Below are 17,266 nucleotides of genomic sequence, written 5' to 3'. Positions count from 1 at the left end.
TTCAGTCTGCGTGTTGTTCATAATGAAGCAGGAGGAATGCCGAGAACGGCAAATGCACCACGGTGGACTAACCTATTGAATGGACATGTCTCTATGCTGCTGTGTCCATTATGTGTCTATGAGCTTTTATGTTGAYGATTAAATGAGGAACATTTTCAATGTAGCGTTAAACACAAAGCCCGCCTTTCACTCTCGATACCATTACAGTACATATTGTACAGAGACCGCTATTATCAACTAGAGGGCAGAGAAGCACCAGAATGGCAATCACTGCTAAATCAATTCATAATGTATTTCTAAAGCTACTCCTGTTGTTCGTCAACAGAGACCAGAAATGTCACATTATAGTGGAATGTATGTGAATTAGCTATATTCTTTGATTTCGGTGTGTTTAATGATGCTAACCCCCCTCCCTCTGCCTCCATCTGTACTCCCTGACAAATCGTTTTTTAAAGGCATTTTAACTATACGAAGAGTGCCTTGGTCCTTKTTGTTTTTTGACCCCCCTCTATCTGTGTTGTATCGTAGACCCCCAGACGGCCGCCAGCGAAGTGGACGGGGTCAACCTGGAGGAGATTCGGGAGTTCGCCAAAGCGTTCAAAATCCGCCGCTTGTCCCTGGGCCTGACCCAGACGCAGGTGGGTCAGGCACTCAGCGCGGCCGAGGGCCCGGCCTATAGTCAGTCTGCCATCTGCAGGTAAGGAGGACTTGGGGTGCCGAATGATTCACAGCAAAGCATGGTATTTTCTGGCATAGATCTGTTGATTATGGTGTCTCCTGGAATATTCCCATCCTTCCCATCAAGTGATAAAAGGTTTTTTCTTGACTGCAGTGCAGAAGTTAAGTTGACTTACTCGTTGTGGTACTAAAAGGGCAAATGAATGCAATATCTTACCAGTTTTATTCAAATAAATATGTAGAACCTCGTGTAGGAAGATCTGAAACCGTTTTATATCTGAATGATGTACGGTCACTTCTCCGTAGATCAACTGTTCCTCGTGCTGCGCTCTCCTGTCGGTGTAGTAGTCGCCACAGTAGACAAAGGTGCTCAGGAGCGCTGTCTTTGAGACTGCACATCGTTTTCTGGTGTCCATGACGACTCACATCCATATTTCATCTCATATTTAAGCAGACATCATTAAGATATTAAAATGAATACATAATTGAAGACCATCCAGTCAAATGAAGGTCTCGTGTCAATTCTTTGTCCTCCTCTCTTTTTTTTCTCTCTCCTCTGACATGACTTACTTATGCAAAATACATTACCTAGAGTATTACACGAAGCACTTAAAGCATTTAATAATTACTTAGGCCTATTGCTGTTCACTCTACATTGGTCTTAAGAGAACCTGACAAGAACCCGTCTGTTAATAAGATTGTCATGTTCTACAGTCCCGTAAGGACGTGCGCTTTAAACGCCGCATTATCTATTCATTAGATAATCAGACATTTAGTGTTACCAGGTAATGTCTCGTCCTTTTTAAGCCTTTGCTCCTTTAACTTCAGCACCAAATTAACTAAACCCCTTAGAAGTGCACATCTATAACCATTATATTACATCACAGCATTCAAACTCCTTCATTCTTAAGTTTCACATGATCTAAAAGTACAATTATTTCTGTTCTATTTTATTTMTCTCACCAAATTTATGAAATCAATAGTTTAAATATCGTAATCACATCTAATTAAGTTCTGACATTTGYCAGTGACCTGTGGCTAATGTCATTTTGCCTTTTCTTTGTACTCTACCCACCCATAGTATTGTGCTTTACTGTAGTAGCATGCATCACTGTCAACAGTTATCATCACTGTGCCCCTTCTTATTCCTGTATTCATTTGTAATGCGCTTCTGAACTGCATGCGCTCTGCTGATGACCTGTCCTGCCTACAGTATGTGACACACTGCTACCATGCGCTCTTAAAATGTTCATCACATCAACATCAATAATAATCTGAAATCTGAAACTGGGGGAGCAGGGTTCTTATGAGCAACAGCCATTTCAAACTAATGTTTCAAGTCTTAAAAAAAATCGCCCATGAAATATTTACAAGCATGCATAATTCAGACATTTAGAAGGTACATTAAAAGCCATTAGCTTCAAAAATAAAAATAAATAAAAATAACAGGTAATGTGTCCTTGTGGGTTTATGTATGTCGGTAAGACCGTCGTTTTTTTGTTGGTATGACGTTTTAAGTAGATAGTCTTCACATGCTTTAGTTTAGTTAACATCAACAGAGACATGGAAGTTGGAGGAGACGAGGGGACCGCATGCTAGCTTAGGGGCTTGCTGTTGTCATATATCACTGGAACAGACAGTGACACAGAGTTCCGTCTTGTCGGATTCCATTGCTCACTTTGTTAAAAAGCTTTATTAGCTTATCACAGGGCCACAAACATCCCATAAGGACATCATCAGACCGATGGGTTTGAATATTGTCTTATCATAGAGTGCTTTGTACAAGCAGCAAATACAATCTGTCATGTAGGGTTAAACTAAAATAATGATATTGCCCAAATGCTTTTTGGATAACGTTGGAAATTATGATTGATGGCATGCTTTCACAAATGGATGACACATTTTTCTTGCGGAAAAATATGCATTAAGTTTAAATCCACCGCCTCCTCAATGCAACTACACGTCCAAAGATTCACAGTGCTGTTAATGTGAATACCGCTCAGAATGCATCGGTGCACAATGTTGTCTTAACTACTCGTTTCTGGTGTAATTCCTGAAGGGGAATTATGTTTCCATGTTTAAGCTGCATGCATTTACAACATTCATTTACACTCAAACTTACACATCAAATTAAGCAGAAATGTGCCTTCACATCCACCCTACTTATATTGCATCGCATCCACTTCTTTCTCCACCTGTACCTGGCATGTTGGATTCATATCTGCAAGCTCGGAATACTGATTTAATACATCGGATATGTCCCCTGTATTCTGTAAGTAATGGACCTTCCACTTAGTCAAATACCCATTCTTACACATGGCCTCACGATATTGTTAAAAAGTTAAACACAAACAGCACTGTAAGCATTAGCACTTAGCAGATGTTTATGCATGGCCTGAAAAAGGTACTTTTAAGACCGTTGAGAGAGAGAGAGGAAGGGGGGTAAAAAAGGTAGATATACAGAATGTATTCATTTCCCACTGGTGGTTCTCAACTCGTAGGAGTGGCTCCTCACTGAGGAGTAGCCGAGCAGCTTTCCACTCATTTGAGTGCATTTGGTCCCTGTTGATCCATGAAATGTCCTGTTTCTACCCACTCCTTATATTTACTGGCTAATGTATTCCTTGCAGGGTGGAACCGTCCTCTTTCCACTGTTTAAGAGTGGCTTATAAATAATACTGCCCGTCGACAAGCAGAAATGTAAAAACAGAGTTGGAAAGAAGGAGAAACAGACAGGGCATTATTCGCTATCGTTCTGTATAACAAGTCGACTCTCCACTAAGAAATGTCTTTCATTTTGGTCCTGTGAGAGGGGTTCCTTTCTCCCAGCTCTGAGGCATCTCCTCACCTGCCTTCCAGGAAGATTATATCAAAGGCATCCATGATAGGTCGAGGTCATAGAAGAGGCCTAGACGTGTTCCGCTTTTGTTTTAAAGGCGTATTACTTTTTTCTCTCAGCCGCTCGCCCCTGAACACCTAGACAGATGTCTGGACTCTCAATAGAGGGCAGGCAGCTTAAACCACACTCTGACACTGATTCCATTATTACACGGCATGTGAGAAACRCAGCAACTTTAGCCCAGGTCCATCATCCTTCAGCACGTCCAAGCCAAACGCCATCTCTGTGCTTGTCTCACAGAACACTGCAGCTGACAGGGTCAAAATACACTGAGTTACAGTACAGATACCCCTTACAATGTTCTAATAGTACAATAGTATATATCCACTATTTGGTGAGATCATACTGATCAGCAAGCCATAATTTAGCTACTGTTCATGACTTAGGAACTTTTTCAAAACTTTTGAACTTTAGTTTTGAGCTATTGAGGGTTCATTTCAAAGGCACTAAAGTACACAATACACTAAATTCGAATATTTACTTATGCTTRGTGCATTCATAAACTTGCAAGTATATTCAAGACTGAAAAGTGGAAATGTATTATTTTTTAAATATACAATGAGCACTTGAGGAGGGAGAAAAGTTCGAAAAATGTATTAAAAATGTGCATTTTGATGAATAATTCAAACTGCTTTTGTAAATGATAGTTCTGTGCTTAAGTGCTTGCACTGCTGCCTGTTTGACCATATGAATGAAAAACCTTGACTTTTATCACTTGAAGGGAAGGTATGGGAAGAATTGCATTGTTTGGTTAACCCCTTTTTACCTTTTTCTGATTGATGATATGATAGGTAGATAGTATTGTGTATCAATGGATACTAGTGTAGTCTCCATAGCTAAAGCTCAGTGTTTGATCATTATAGTCAGGTGCTCGGGCAGTTTTATTGGTCCATCTGAAGTATTTTTTTAGCCATTGGCAGGGTCTCCTCACCCCAACGCTGCCTATCTGGGACAGAGAACTACAGCCACAGCCAACCAAACAAAAGACAAGCGAACAAAGCSAAAACAAAATGGCACCACATGTAACGTCCACTTTCAACTGCTATAACTTTGGCTACAAACTGTCATGGATGAAACCAAGGCTGGTGGGTGTCTCTGTCCCAGTGGCAGCTGCTTGGGAGAGGAGGCCCAGTTCACTGAGACAGGCAGGTTATCCCTTGGCCCAGCAGGGCACCTAAGTAAGATTCTTCTCTCTCAATTCTCCCCAGACACACCATCCTGAGAAGCCACTTTTTCCTACCACAGGAAGCCCAAGAGAACCCTATAGGTAGCAGTCTGACAGGCAAACTGAACCCTGGCCTTTTATATCCTGCCAGGTTTGAGAAGTTGGACATCACCCCAAAAAGCGCCCAGAAGATTAAGCCGGTTCTGGAACGCTGGATGGCCGAGGCCGAGGCCCGCCACCGGTCCGGCATGCAGAACCTGACCGAGTTTATCGGCAGTGAGCCCTCCAAAAAACGCAAGCGGAGGACCTCTTTCACCCCACAAGCGCTGGAGATCCTCAACAGCCACTTTGAGAAGAACACGCACCCCTCTGGACAGGAAATGACCGAGATAGCTGAGAAACTGAACTATGACCGTGAGGTGGTCCGCGTCTGGTTCTGCAACAAGAGGCAAGCGTTGAAAAACACAATAAAGCGGTTGAAACAGCCCGGTGACCTGGACCTGGACCTGGACCTCGGCCCGACCGCGCCCATGGACCCTCTCTCTGATTCTCTGGAAGAGCTCCCAAAATGAACGACCAAACTAGAGGTAAAGAGGAAAGTCTTAACAACATGGTGGATCATGACCCAAAGTAGGATGAAGACTGAAAGAACATTCCTCTCCCTTTATAAAGGCAACTGAAAGMACAGTTATGAAAGTTTGCAAACAAAAATAAGTGTTGTCAGTGTGATTACCACAGTTATTTAAATATTTTGGCAAAAACCAAATATAAGAAAAAATATGTTCACATTTGAGAGAGAAAATTACAAACCTACAGTGTGCTGTTTCAAAGCAATCGAATTCTGGCCTCATAGACCAGAACATTGTCCAAATTTGGGTTCCCATTAGGGAGATTTTAGTAAAGAGATCATACCAAAATCAAAGACAAAAACACTAACTACTTACCAAAGTCTGTTGCATCAGAATACTAAGAATAATTTTTTAAGTGTAAATGTGTTCTAAATTTTTACATTTGTACTGGCAAAAAATCTACGATATATGTGTGAGGTTGGGTGTACATTATATCTTTGTTTCACTTAATTTTATTTCCTGGGCTTATATGTAAATATCTACTAAATACCGTCTTCAGATTGAAATCACAATGTCAAAGTTCTCTTTGAAAGATTTGTCGTGTAAATGCATTTTTGCTGTGAAACAATGACATTATGTTGTTTGTCTCAGATTCCTTCTCATCTGCAGCTATTTTAAGTCACAGTGTTTTTACAGGTAACAACTTTTACAGGTATTTATCAATGATTTTATGAGATTGTCTATGTTTTGTTGATGAAGGACAATAAACTCAAGGCTGTCCAAACAGTGTGGGTATACTCAGTACCTAACCATAAAGGTTCTGTCTCTGTTCACCAAAATATATATGTCATCCACTACGGAAGACAACGTCTTTTCAACCTTATTTTCCTTTTGTGACAACTGTGACTTTTTTTTATACATACAGAAACATGCCGTCAATTCTGTTATTTCAGGCCTAGTGTTGTGTCAGGGAGAACTTCCCTCAATGTTATACTGTGTCAAGTGCTGCTGTAAGTCATTCTGTTGCCAAAGCCTGATAGCCAAAGAACACATTACTTCAGCTCAAGGACTTGGGGAGATTTTTACCTTGGCCGATTACATGTTTTAGTTATTTTGATGTGCTTGTAAGTTCCCTTTCGTTCTTTTTTTCTGTGGGGTTTCTTTCATACACTGAGTTCAACTACTTTACACAAAGGCCAACGGAATGCCAAATAAAATGTTTACTTTCAAAAGAGAACTCTTTGTTAATTGACAACCCTCTTATATTGCAATATAGAAAATGTGTTGGACTGTGAGGACCTTTCMGCCCATCCCTTTCTGAAGTGTGTGTCTAGTTTGTTCTATTTGCTGTAGCATAGCATAACAGAATTGCTCCCGCATGCTTCCGATAACAAGGTTTGGGTTACAGGAATCTGAAAWCAAGACAACAAAACACAAAKGGTAGCCCAAGCTTCAAATCATTAAGTACATTCTTCAGAGTACACTGTCACAGAGAACAAATTACACATGTAAAGGATTTAGCAATTATCTCACATTTTTCTGCCCTTAGAGCAAAATATGGATTACTTCCTTTAAGCATTCAGCAACTCATTCTAATCGAATCAAATCGGAAGGTTTTCTCATCTCTGAATCGTTGTCTTCAGAGGTCAAATACTGTTTGCAAAATGTCACGCTGTTGTTTTGTGTTTGTTTCCATTGTCTTTTGCTTTGAGTGATTCTACAGCGAAGCCTTGACAGACAGTGTAGCCTAATTAAAAAATAAATAAAAAATGTATTGGAAAAAGTTGTGTGAAATGCAAAACAACCCAATAGGCCGTCCGCCAGACATAATCCATATTCACTTCAACTAACAAATCATAGGGTGTTGTCGCTGTGTAGCTGTTACTATACAGATCTAAACAGAGTCTCATCATAACGTCGAGCTCACCCCCCATAGGTGTACTTCAATATTACCAGGACCCACATGGAGGATTCAAGGAATCAATATTGTTACACCGTTGATGTGTCAATAACCTATACTGCCAATGTGTTGAACTTCTCCACTGAATATTGCAAACTAGTACATATGTGTAAAACCACTTCTCAGAACTCTTAAGATTTCACARTGATGTGAAATGTTCTTATTTGACTCATATAAAACACTTAAATAAGGTGAAGGGAGAATGGCGAGTGTTACATGACAGGCTGAGTGAACTTAGATTTTCTGCGATGTTTTCGTATCGGTGTGTTTTGTTCAATGTCTGTTAGTCCCCCTGTGCACTGTTGTTGCCTAGCAACGTAAAGTGCACTTGATAACACTTACAAACGCATAAGGAAATAGACATTCATTGATATTGTAGTCTGGACTGTATGTTCCAGTAGGCTGAGGTTTAAGAGGTACTATACATACAAGCTCCCTGACGAGTTCATTACATGTATTATTTATTATATACCTTTACAGGAAGTAGTGTTAAACAGTGTCATACTACACCTTTTTAGATATTTAAAGTCAGTATTACTAAATAGTGGTCAATCATAATATACTTTAAGTCATATGTGATTTAAATCAATCCAAAGATTTTTGTGTGTTCCCTCCCTGTCTCACCCCACCTCGTCCCAACACGTAAGAGAAGTGATGATGCTGCGGCTGATGTATAGTATGGGCATGTAGTACTGAGGCTTAACAATGAAGCTGTAACCAAAAACAAAGACAGKGAACGAATTTATACCTTCGCTCAACCTTTCGATGCTGCACCAAAGCTCTATAGTTATATGCACATTGTACAGAGAAATGGGTTCATGTCGCTGACAATCTTGAAATACGAAGAGAGTCGATGATTAGATAAGTTGTAGTTCATTGACATTTTACCTCAGCACTGTCCTCGTACACTGAGCAATGCCATGCAAACGCCACGACAGAAGAAAATACAGAAAAATGGCTCCTGTAAAATGTTTGTAAGTAGTGTTCACTTCTCATGGGGGGGGGGTGTCTGAACTGAGATTCTGTATGACATGTGTTTTATTTTTGTCAAGTGGTTTCCAGGGTCACATGTACAGGACTTTCTAAACTTTGTTGTTACTTGTTTTTTGTTTTTTCCTCTCTCTCTGTGACTTTGTTACATGCACTGCTCAGTTACAGTCTTCAAGGTGTGCCCTGTTTCATAAGGGGCAAAGAAGGCTTTATAATCGCACCCAATTATGTAAAAAATAAAAATAAAATAAAAAGATTCATAATTTAAGTAAATGTTTTCAAACGATATCCACACAGACTCACACACCAACTGGTTTTGAAATATTGTTAGAACTCAAGAACAACCTTGAAACCAAAGCTAATGAATCTGCAAGGGTTGCTTCAAATTTTATAGACTGAACTTAATCTATAGAGCAATATCTGTTTGGTCAGTTATGCAGCACTTTGTGTATCTCTAAAAATTCTTCAAGTCTGTCACATTTATTTGTACCATAATTAATAATAAACAATTGTTTGACATGAATGGACTGTCTTGTTTCTTATGAAATGTAGAAAAAATCATCCGGATCTAAAATCTATGTTTAGGGACATTTCAGAGAAGTTCTCTGCTAAGAGCTGCATATTATGATGAAGAAAGCAATAATGCACCACATTCCTAACAATATAGACTCTTAGGAAAAAAGTGTTCGTCGGGGTTCTAAGAGTGTACCAACAGACATTGTAAACACTGCAGTTGGAGTAATAAGGGATGGATTGTGGAAAATCTGCTTTTTGAATTCACTGTTCTCCAGTCTCACAAGATTTTGACATATTTTCCTATCCTATTTTACCAATGCGTACTTTGCTGTCAACGCAAGTGCATCTCAATTCCATTAAAACCCAGACACAGTGTACACGTACATGTATAGTTGGAGCATAAAGTTAACTCAGACTTCTGTGTGCTGCTCCGTATCCCCCCACCCCACCCCCTTGGCTATCAGTTTAGAGTTTTTTTTTCTTTCTTGCACTTCCACTGTGCCATGATTGAGAGYGATCTGTCCACAAAGGCTTTTCCACCAATGAACCACCTTTCAATACAGAGAGTTTGCACCTAAAAGCAAACGGACAGGCTGCAAACCTCTGGGGTCAGTAGCAATTCATTTAGATTTCCATAGGGTCAATAGAAAGGAATACATGTCAGGGTTATTTCACATCAATGTTTCATTTCTTTGCCTTAGCAGAAAACAATACCGAGACAAGTGTATGAGGGGGAAAACACATTCTTGGGTGAAAGCCTTTTGAAACTAAACTCCAAAGTTTGAAATAGCTTTCTTGTCCATGAAGCCTTTGAAAACTGACTGTCTGGTGAATAGAAAGTAGTAAATAAATAATAATAATAAAAAWATCACAGACAACATAAATTATTTACATTAGGCTGAAAACTGATGTTGAAGATGTTTTTTGTCATCCTTTCAGTTTTTTCCCCTCTTCGTTTCGAAATACTAGATTTTTAAGTGGCGATGGTTGAGGTATAACTTGGGCTCTGTGATAGTCTTTTGTTTTGTATTTATTCCAGTTTCTTTATTTTTCTATGTATAATATCATTGTGCAGAGACAGCTATTCCGACTCATKTTTTTTCAATATCTTAAAATGTTTATAGTTTGTTGATGGAAAAGTAAACTTCAACTRGAAAAGTTAGTGTCAATAAGTGAGTGACCAGTGCACAAAAACAACAGATCTCACTCTCAACATATAAACAACACACTACTCTTGTAAGGAGAGGTGTAAACCCGATATGTGAGGGGGAATCATAGAAATTGAATAGAGTAGACAAACATTCTTAAAGTCCACATGATTTTTCAGTTCACCCATTTGCCTCTGGACAATGCCATACTGATGCAGAATCACACTCAAACGTTCAAAATGGTACAGTTGATATGCTGATATTTTGGTCCACATATCATGGAACATTGTTTAGAATTATAATCAACAAAAATATAGACGTAAACATGCAACAACTTAAAAGATTTGACTGAGTTAAAGTTCATAGAAGGAAATCAGTTAATTGAAATAAATTCATTAGGCATATGGGAGCCAGGCCCAGCCAATGGGGAGCCAGGCCCAGCCAATGGGGAGCCTGGCCCAGCCAATGGGGAGCCAGGCCCAGCCAATGGGGAGCCAAGCCCAGCCAATGGGGAGCCAGGCCCAGCCAATGAGTTTTTCCAGACAAAAGTGCTTTATTACAGACATAAATACTCCTCAGCAGCACCCCTCTCCTCAGACGATCCCACAGGTAAAGCCGGATGTGGAGATCCTGACCTGGCCAGGTTACACATGGTCTGCGGGTGTGAGGCTGGTTGGACGTACTGCCAAATTCTCTAAAGCCTCGGCTTATTGTAGAGAAAGCTCTGTTGGACATTCCTGCAGTCAGCATGCAATTGCCCGTTCCCTCAAAACTTGAGACATCTGTGGCATTGTGCTGTGTCACAAAACTGCACATTTTAGAGTGGCCTTTTATTGTCCCCACCACCTTTGTAATGGTCATGCTGTTTAATCAGCTTCTTGACATGCAACACCTGTCAGGTGGAGGAATTATCTTGGCAAAGGAGAAATGCTCACTAACAGGGATGTAAACAAATTTGTGTACACAAGAGAGAAATACGCTTTTTTTGTGCCTATGGAACATTTCTGGGATCTTTTATTTCAGCTCATGAAACATGGGACCAACACTTTCAATTTCGCATTTATATTTTTGTTCAGTATAGAATATTCTGTTCTATTAATTGTATTTATATGGGTGGGATAAGGTTGCTGGTAAAGTATCTTTAATCAATACTGTCAATACTGAAGCTGTTTGACCCTGGATTTTAAACAATATCCATGACCCCTAATAATAATCAGAAACACGTCAGTGTTCTTTGCAGTTTAGTTTAGTTTATTAGGATCACCATTAGCTTCTGCACATGCAGCAGATACTCTTCCTGGGTTCCATATAGAACGTACAAATGCATGACAAAGTACAGAACAGTTATAGACAAGAACAAGTGCCCTATCTCAATTAAATCAGAGGGGTACATTTATCACTTCTTTATGTGATGTTGGCAAATTAGAAAATTCTATTTGGATTTTGGCTACAGAACGTATATATAGTCTTTCAAACAAGAGAGAAATACGTCTCTCTGGGTTGATCTATGACAGTCTGAATAGAAAAAATAATAATCTCTCTGCAAAAGTCAACCGACTGACTTATAGCACATTCCTGTTCAACTAGACACCAACTGAAATTGTCCTGGAAGGGAAAGAGGGTTAGAAGAAAATATTATGACATGTCGGCAGTCCAAATGGATTATGTTTCAATATCAGTCAGGACACAGAAAGATAAAGGTGGAGGAGGAGGGTGCATGTGTTGGATGCAGATGGTTTTAAATTGCCCCCTTTGTTTTCCATCAGGCATGAGGCATTCACTTTCCTTATCTTTCCGACAATGTGCACTGGGCTGATGTTCTCAGTAAACGAACTGTCGGTGTATCCCTCACTACCGGCAGCTCTCCGCTTCCTTGTTTTCACTTCCTCCTCAAGGTTGAGATGTTGCTCCTCTCACTGCTCATCCCKCAAGCCGCTGAGGAGTCTCCCACTATGCTGCTCTGCTCTGCACACCAGGATGCCTCTGGGGGTACAATTACCAATCCTCATGCAATCCAAGTTGTCCATGCATATGATCCCTTGTTGCTTTTGGTGTTGTTCTGGAGGTTTTTCCACCATTATTAGCCATGACACAATTTGAGGCATTTGAAGGTTGAAGACTTAATAGCCYAGGTTTTTATGGAGATGGCTGGCACCCTGACTGGAGCAGCAGATTGCATTGCCCACAGCCCATTACACTTTCCACACTGTCTTGTCTACACTGACTGTGTGAATGCATCTTCTCACTTTATGATGCCTTCAGTTTTCCATCAGGACTCAGGGTTACGCCCAGTGTTTCATGTGTCCCACTTCTCCAAGGGAGTTGATTTGACTTCAGTTTTTTCTCTACCATTCTTGGTGTTGTGGAAATGATAAATGCAATCATTTTGAATGAATTCAACAGAGATATTTACATTACTGTAATGTTCAGAACATTATGTAAAAATCAAAGGGCAAACACCATCCGCTTTACCTAATTATTGTTGTCAGGGTGAAAATCTATAGGTCTGATTATCTCTTCCAGGGTCAATTCCACCTCAAGTTAACTCAATAAGGAATTGGCTTTATAAATAGGAGGATTGCCCATGGATTGACTTTCAATTAATGAGTTGAAATGAATGGACCCAAACCGGATCTCTAGCCATAGTCACTGCTATATTTAATTATACACACAGCATAGCTATCCTGATCATTGTGGAAAATCGTTGTGCTGTCCATTTCTTTCAGATTTATATAATCCAAAAAAGGTCAAAACAAGACGACTGGGTTTTATTCTAAGTGGAGTGGTACCATCTGAGAGAGTGCTATATATTTTTGTACATGGATCACAGGAGTCTTGAAGGGTCAGAGATCCCTTCTTTCGGATGTTTGGTAGTCTGGAAGATAACTGTTCCTCTGATGAGATGTTTGTATGGACAACATCCACCTCTTCATCCGCCTCTCACTCTCTCCCTGAACCACCTATAGTGTACTTTGAGACAAAGAGACAGAGAACACAAAGCAAAAGGCAGTGAGTGAGAGAGGAGATATGGATAGAGGAGTGAGTGGTATGGTTGGCTGCATCTTTGCTGTCTTATTAGTGGGGGCCCAGTGAGGACACTTTGGCCTTCTTTATGGGGCCATGATGAGACCCTCCACGCACATCTCAGGAAAATGGCCGGGGGAAATCACAGATGAGAATCACTCAAAAACAGAGAGATGTCAACAGGCCCATAATGATACCTGATGGCCCCAGAAGACTCTCTCCCCTTTTCTCTCTCAGCCTTATACCTTGCAGAGTTGCACTATACTTGAAAACATAATTAGAGGTAAAAACATGGAGAAGGAAGCTTTACATCCCCTGATTCTTTTTTCCCCACCTTTCTTTCACTTTTTGAAAGAGGGAGACGGAGATAAAGAAGGAGYGGGGAGAGAGAAAGAGAGCGAGAACGAGAGAGAGGAGGTGGAGAGTTCCCTCTGTGAGATGCCAAGGTGCTCCCAGTCCATTGTGCTGCCMGCTGTCAGGTTAAATTAGGGAGTACAGGCTCCGTGAGTGTAAAAAAATCAATACTTGATGGAAGATTGCTCTCCGGAAAATCTGTTTTGATTCCAGGATTAATTCTTGACCAAAGGCTCCAGCAAAATGACATGCCATTAGGCCGAAAATGAACACATTCTGCAGTGGAAATTGGATGGAAATGTGTCAGGCGATTGCCCTGGCTGGTTGTTCTGCTTTCTGTGCAGAGGGACTGAAGGTGTGGCTGCTGCTGTGAATGAGGCCCACGGACTGACTCCATTTCCAAAGTAAAGACAAACCCACCGTGGCCTCTGAGTATTCTCAAGGCCATTGTTGTCCAGCTCCTGCAAATGCATTCTTACCTAGGTGAAATGCATTTGTCCACCACATTCTATCTCTCCTGTGTTTTCCATAAAGCATGGCACGAAGAATGAGAAATCTTAAAATAAAGCAGGGACTTTTTTCTTCTCTCAACAGCAAGAAGGGGGAAATGCAATATTGATGAGCAAGTAATGTGTTTGTCATCACAAATAACATATTTTCCTCTTTGAAACTTTAACAGGAGATAGCAAAGAGCGTCTGAGCAGTGACATCAACGACAGATGCAGTCAAGCTGGACAAAAGATGTTTGAGGATGTATTGTGTAAATAGATCATACGGTACAGACCTCTAATACCACAACAAGACGGTCTACATTTGATATTCAATCTCAGCCCTGTGACATTTACTTGAACAAAATGTGAAGACTTATTGAAAATAAACATTCATTTGGTCACTACTCAATTACACAAAGCAATCAATCATAATTCCTAAAACAAATTTTACTAGAATGATCAAGGATGTGGGTTAGGTACTGTAGCTGCCAAAGTAAAAGTATTAACATTTCCGGCATCATGAATGAAATGCTATGGGAGAGAGTAGTCCATTTTCAAAAGATGTTTACTCTGCGTGTACACCAGCTCCCAAAGGACATTTTGCAACTCTCTTAATGGATAAATATCTGGGCACCAAAACTCTGTAAATAGACAGAAACATTTCTTGCACACAAAATAGTCTGGTATTGCCATTCTTTTTGTTCTGGCGTTCTTCCATTGTGCCAGTAATTTAATGATTAAATATTAACATCCCTCTCTCAGTTTCAAGGAGCTTTAATGAATTAGGACTGTCCGCAGTCAGGCAAAGATCCCAAAGAGATGGGCTGAAGTGCTAGAGGAAAGAATAAGAGACTGTCAGTGTCCACAGAGGCTTTAAAGAGAATACTCTGTATTTCTATTTTCACTAGTGACTAGAACAAGGTCATCAGATATTTATTTCCCAGATATGAATAGTGCGCATTTTATTTGGGATGGGTAGTAGATGGAAAGGTTATTGATAATACCAATCATTAAAATGCATAAAATACTATCTATGATGCAAATAATTTTGATGTAGGCTACAGTAAAGGCTCATTTGCATTTCTGTGTAGGCTATCTTGCCTTTGAAATAGACCTACACCTTGGATYTTTATGAACTACATCCTCATTAATGTTTTCATATAATTAGTTTTACTTGTTAAAAAATMTGGGATAGAGTAAACAAATGTAGATGACAAACAGTGGTACAGTAGGCCTTCATATTTTTTAGCAGCTCTGTAGACCTGTATGGGTTTAGCGCCATCTACAGTCTAAATAAAACCTGATCTGGAGACGAGTGTGTAATTTTACTTCACCGCAGTAGATGGCAGAATGTAAGCACTAGTCTCTTTAGGTATACATTGCCATCCAAAGAAGWAAAAACCTCAACGCGCATTGTGATGACGTCGTTAACTTTTCTGGCCCACGTGACTTGCAGTCAAACTATGTTATTAAACGTTCAAGCTTGAAGAAGCTAACATTCATTTTTAAAGTCCACGATGTCTTGGGTTAAGTCTGTACAGTACAGTGGAGAGGATGTATTTGACGAGGATGCGGATGATATTAATTTACAGGACAAAGAATGGAAGTYCAATATGAAGAAACGTGTGAAGGTAAATGCATGGATAATGTTTAACAATCATGTTTCCACCTAGCCTGCTGTCATAGCTAGCTACATGTTCATTTTTCGTATTTTTTTCCTAATATTTTACATATTGCGTTGGTTTATTGGACTTGTTCGCAATTATTTGGTTAATCAGCCAGTTATAGCTAGAATGTTCACTTCTCTGTAGCACAGGGCTGTTCAATGTCAGACCTCTAGGGGCGAAACATTTCTCGTTTTCATGGTCCTCTCCTTCTAATAAGGGTAATTCAGACATGGGAAACCAGGAGAATGCAATTAACTACCAGATTGAAACAAAAACTCGAAGTGTTTCGCTCTGCTTCTAGCTTCACCCAGCACACAATGTGGGCATTGTAGGCAGCTAATGTAAATACAAACTGGCTGCATTGTAACCCACAGCACCCTCTCTAGAAACAATGTAACGAACGTTATGCTGTTCTGTGGTTCTCTGTCAGGACGGCTATGTTGATGGCATCGACCATGGAAAAGAAGCATCACTCCAGCTTGGTTTCAACATGGGATACAGGGAAGGAGCTGCAAGCACCATGGCCATTGGGCAGCTAAAAGGAATYTTAAGGTAGCTTTCTTTCCGTGATGTGACCATATGACTATTTGTGCTGGCTACGTTATTGCTGTCCTCTTTGTTGTGCATGACCCATGCCTGTCCCACTCTGTTCTCTCTCCCATTGTCTCTGATTCTGTTGGCCCTTTGTATCTCTCTACACAGTGCTATACAGTGCTGGTGCCAGCTCCAGAGACCAGACACCCCCACCCCTGCCTCAGTGACTGACCTCCTACAGCGGGTTGTAAAGCATGAGGACTCTCTCATGGAGGCAATGAAGACGGCTTTGGAGAACCCCGTACCCAGCGTCAGTGACGTCTCGGAGAACATGGAGGATCTGGGGGTTGGAGAGGTTGAGTCGAGCTGCTGTGGAGGCGGGGGATGCAGCAAGGGCTCAGACTGCTGTAGGAAAGACAGTGATATGGACATTGGTCCCATCTTGCCACAAAAGCCCCGTTTGAGCTTCACACTGCCCACAGACCCCTTTACCATTACAGGGGAAAGTCTTGAGCAACTTCTACAGTGTTGCATGGACATAGTGTCTGAACTGGGTCTGCCCCAGGAACTGATTCAGCATCTACAGCAGCTGAAGAGTGCAAAGGAGTGAATGTTAGCTCAGATGCAAAAATAATGCCACGGAAAACTGAACGGGTCTGAATTTTTTATTGAATTTGTAATATGATACTGTATGTAATACATTYTTTACTATACATTATTTTCTTATAATCCAATTGCATATATGCTACAGGATAAGTTGAATCCTTATACTATAGTGCATTTATGCTAAATATTAAAAAGATAGACTTGTAGTCTGCACATGATATGTTGTCTTCATTTCTTTTTTTGAACYATTTTGTCGTCTTACCATGCAAACAATGAGCTAGATGTAAAATGTATTTACAATGCATTCCTGTACAGATGTAATGAAATATAGGCTATACCATTCTGACAATTAGCTGTCTTTTGTTGATGAAGAAATAGTCTACTACTGGTACTGCTCCTGGGTTATCTAGGCTGGTACAATATTTTTTGTTGAGTGATTTCCATTGTTTCRTTCACAGAATTAGGAATTAGAATACTTCATATGTAATTTAATAGGATCTCTATGTTTTTCCTTCACATCCCTAAAACTGATCCCGCAGCAGATTCGGAGGATCAGGACCATGGAGAGTAATGAAAAATCTATTCTGTCTCTAGTGCACCCTATGTTGTTCAATCATTCAGCGCTGAAAAATGTAATTCGATTAAAGTTATGAATGACTCAACCT

General features: G+C 40.3%; 2 protein-coding genes across 3 annotated transcripts in view; both read left to right on the top strand.

Annotated features, from left to right (window-relative positions):
* LOC111953934 (POU domain, class 6, transcription factor 2) overlaps positions 1-8,784 on the top strand; it is a 97,816-nt gene extending 89,032 nt beyond the window's left edge. For both annotated transcript variants that reach the window (XM_023973419.2, XM_023973417.2), the window contains exons 9-10: positions 529-697; positions 4,786-8,784. In XM_023973419.2, coding sequence (XP_023829187.1) covers positions 529-697; positions 4,786-5,314 — 698 coding nt within the window. In that variant the 3' untranslated portion in view covers positions 5,315-8,784. The remainder of the gene's footprint in view (positions 1-528; positions 698-4,785) is intronic.
* A 6,430-nt stretch (positions 8,785-15,214) lies between these two features.
* otulina (OTU deubiquitinase with linear linkage specificity a) lies at positions 15,215-16,819 on the top strand. Its single transcript, XM_023972225.2, has 3 exons — positions 15,215-15,425; positions 15,892-16,013; positions 16,164-16,819. Exons 1-3 carry the CDS (start codon positions 15,312-15,314, stop codon positions 16,603-16,605), a joined length of 678 nt encoding a protein of 225 aa, XP_023827993.1. The 5' UTR covers positions 15,215-15,311; the 3' UTR covers positions 16,606-16,819.
* The last annotated feature ends 447 nt before the right edge of the window (positions 16,820-17,266 follow it).

This window comes from Salvelinus sp. IW2-2015, linkage group LG27 (genome assembly GCF_002910315.2).
Source record: "Salvelinus sp. IW2-2015 linkage group LG27, ASM291031v2, whole genome shotgun sequence".
NCBI classification, from domain to species: Eukaryota; Metazoa; Chordata; class Actinopteri; order Salmoniformes; family Salmonidae; genus Salvelinus; species Salvelinus sp. IW2-2015.
The sequence above is the reverse complement of the archived record's forward strand: the minus strand, read 5'-3'. Positions and strand labels throughout refer to the sequence as shown.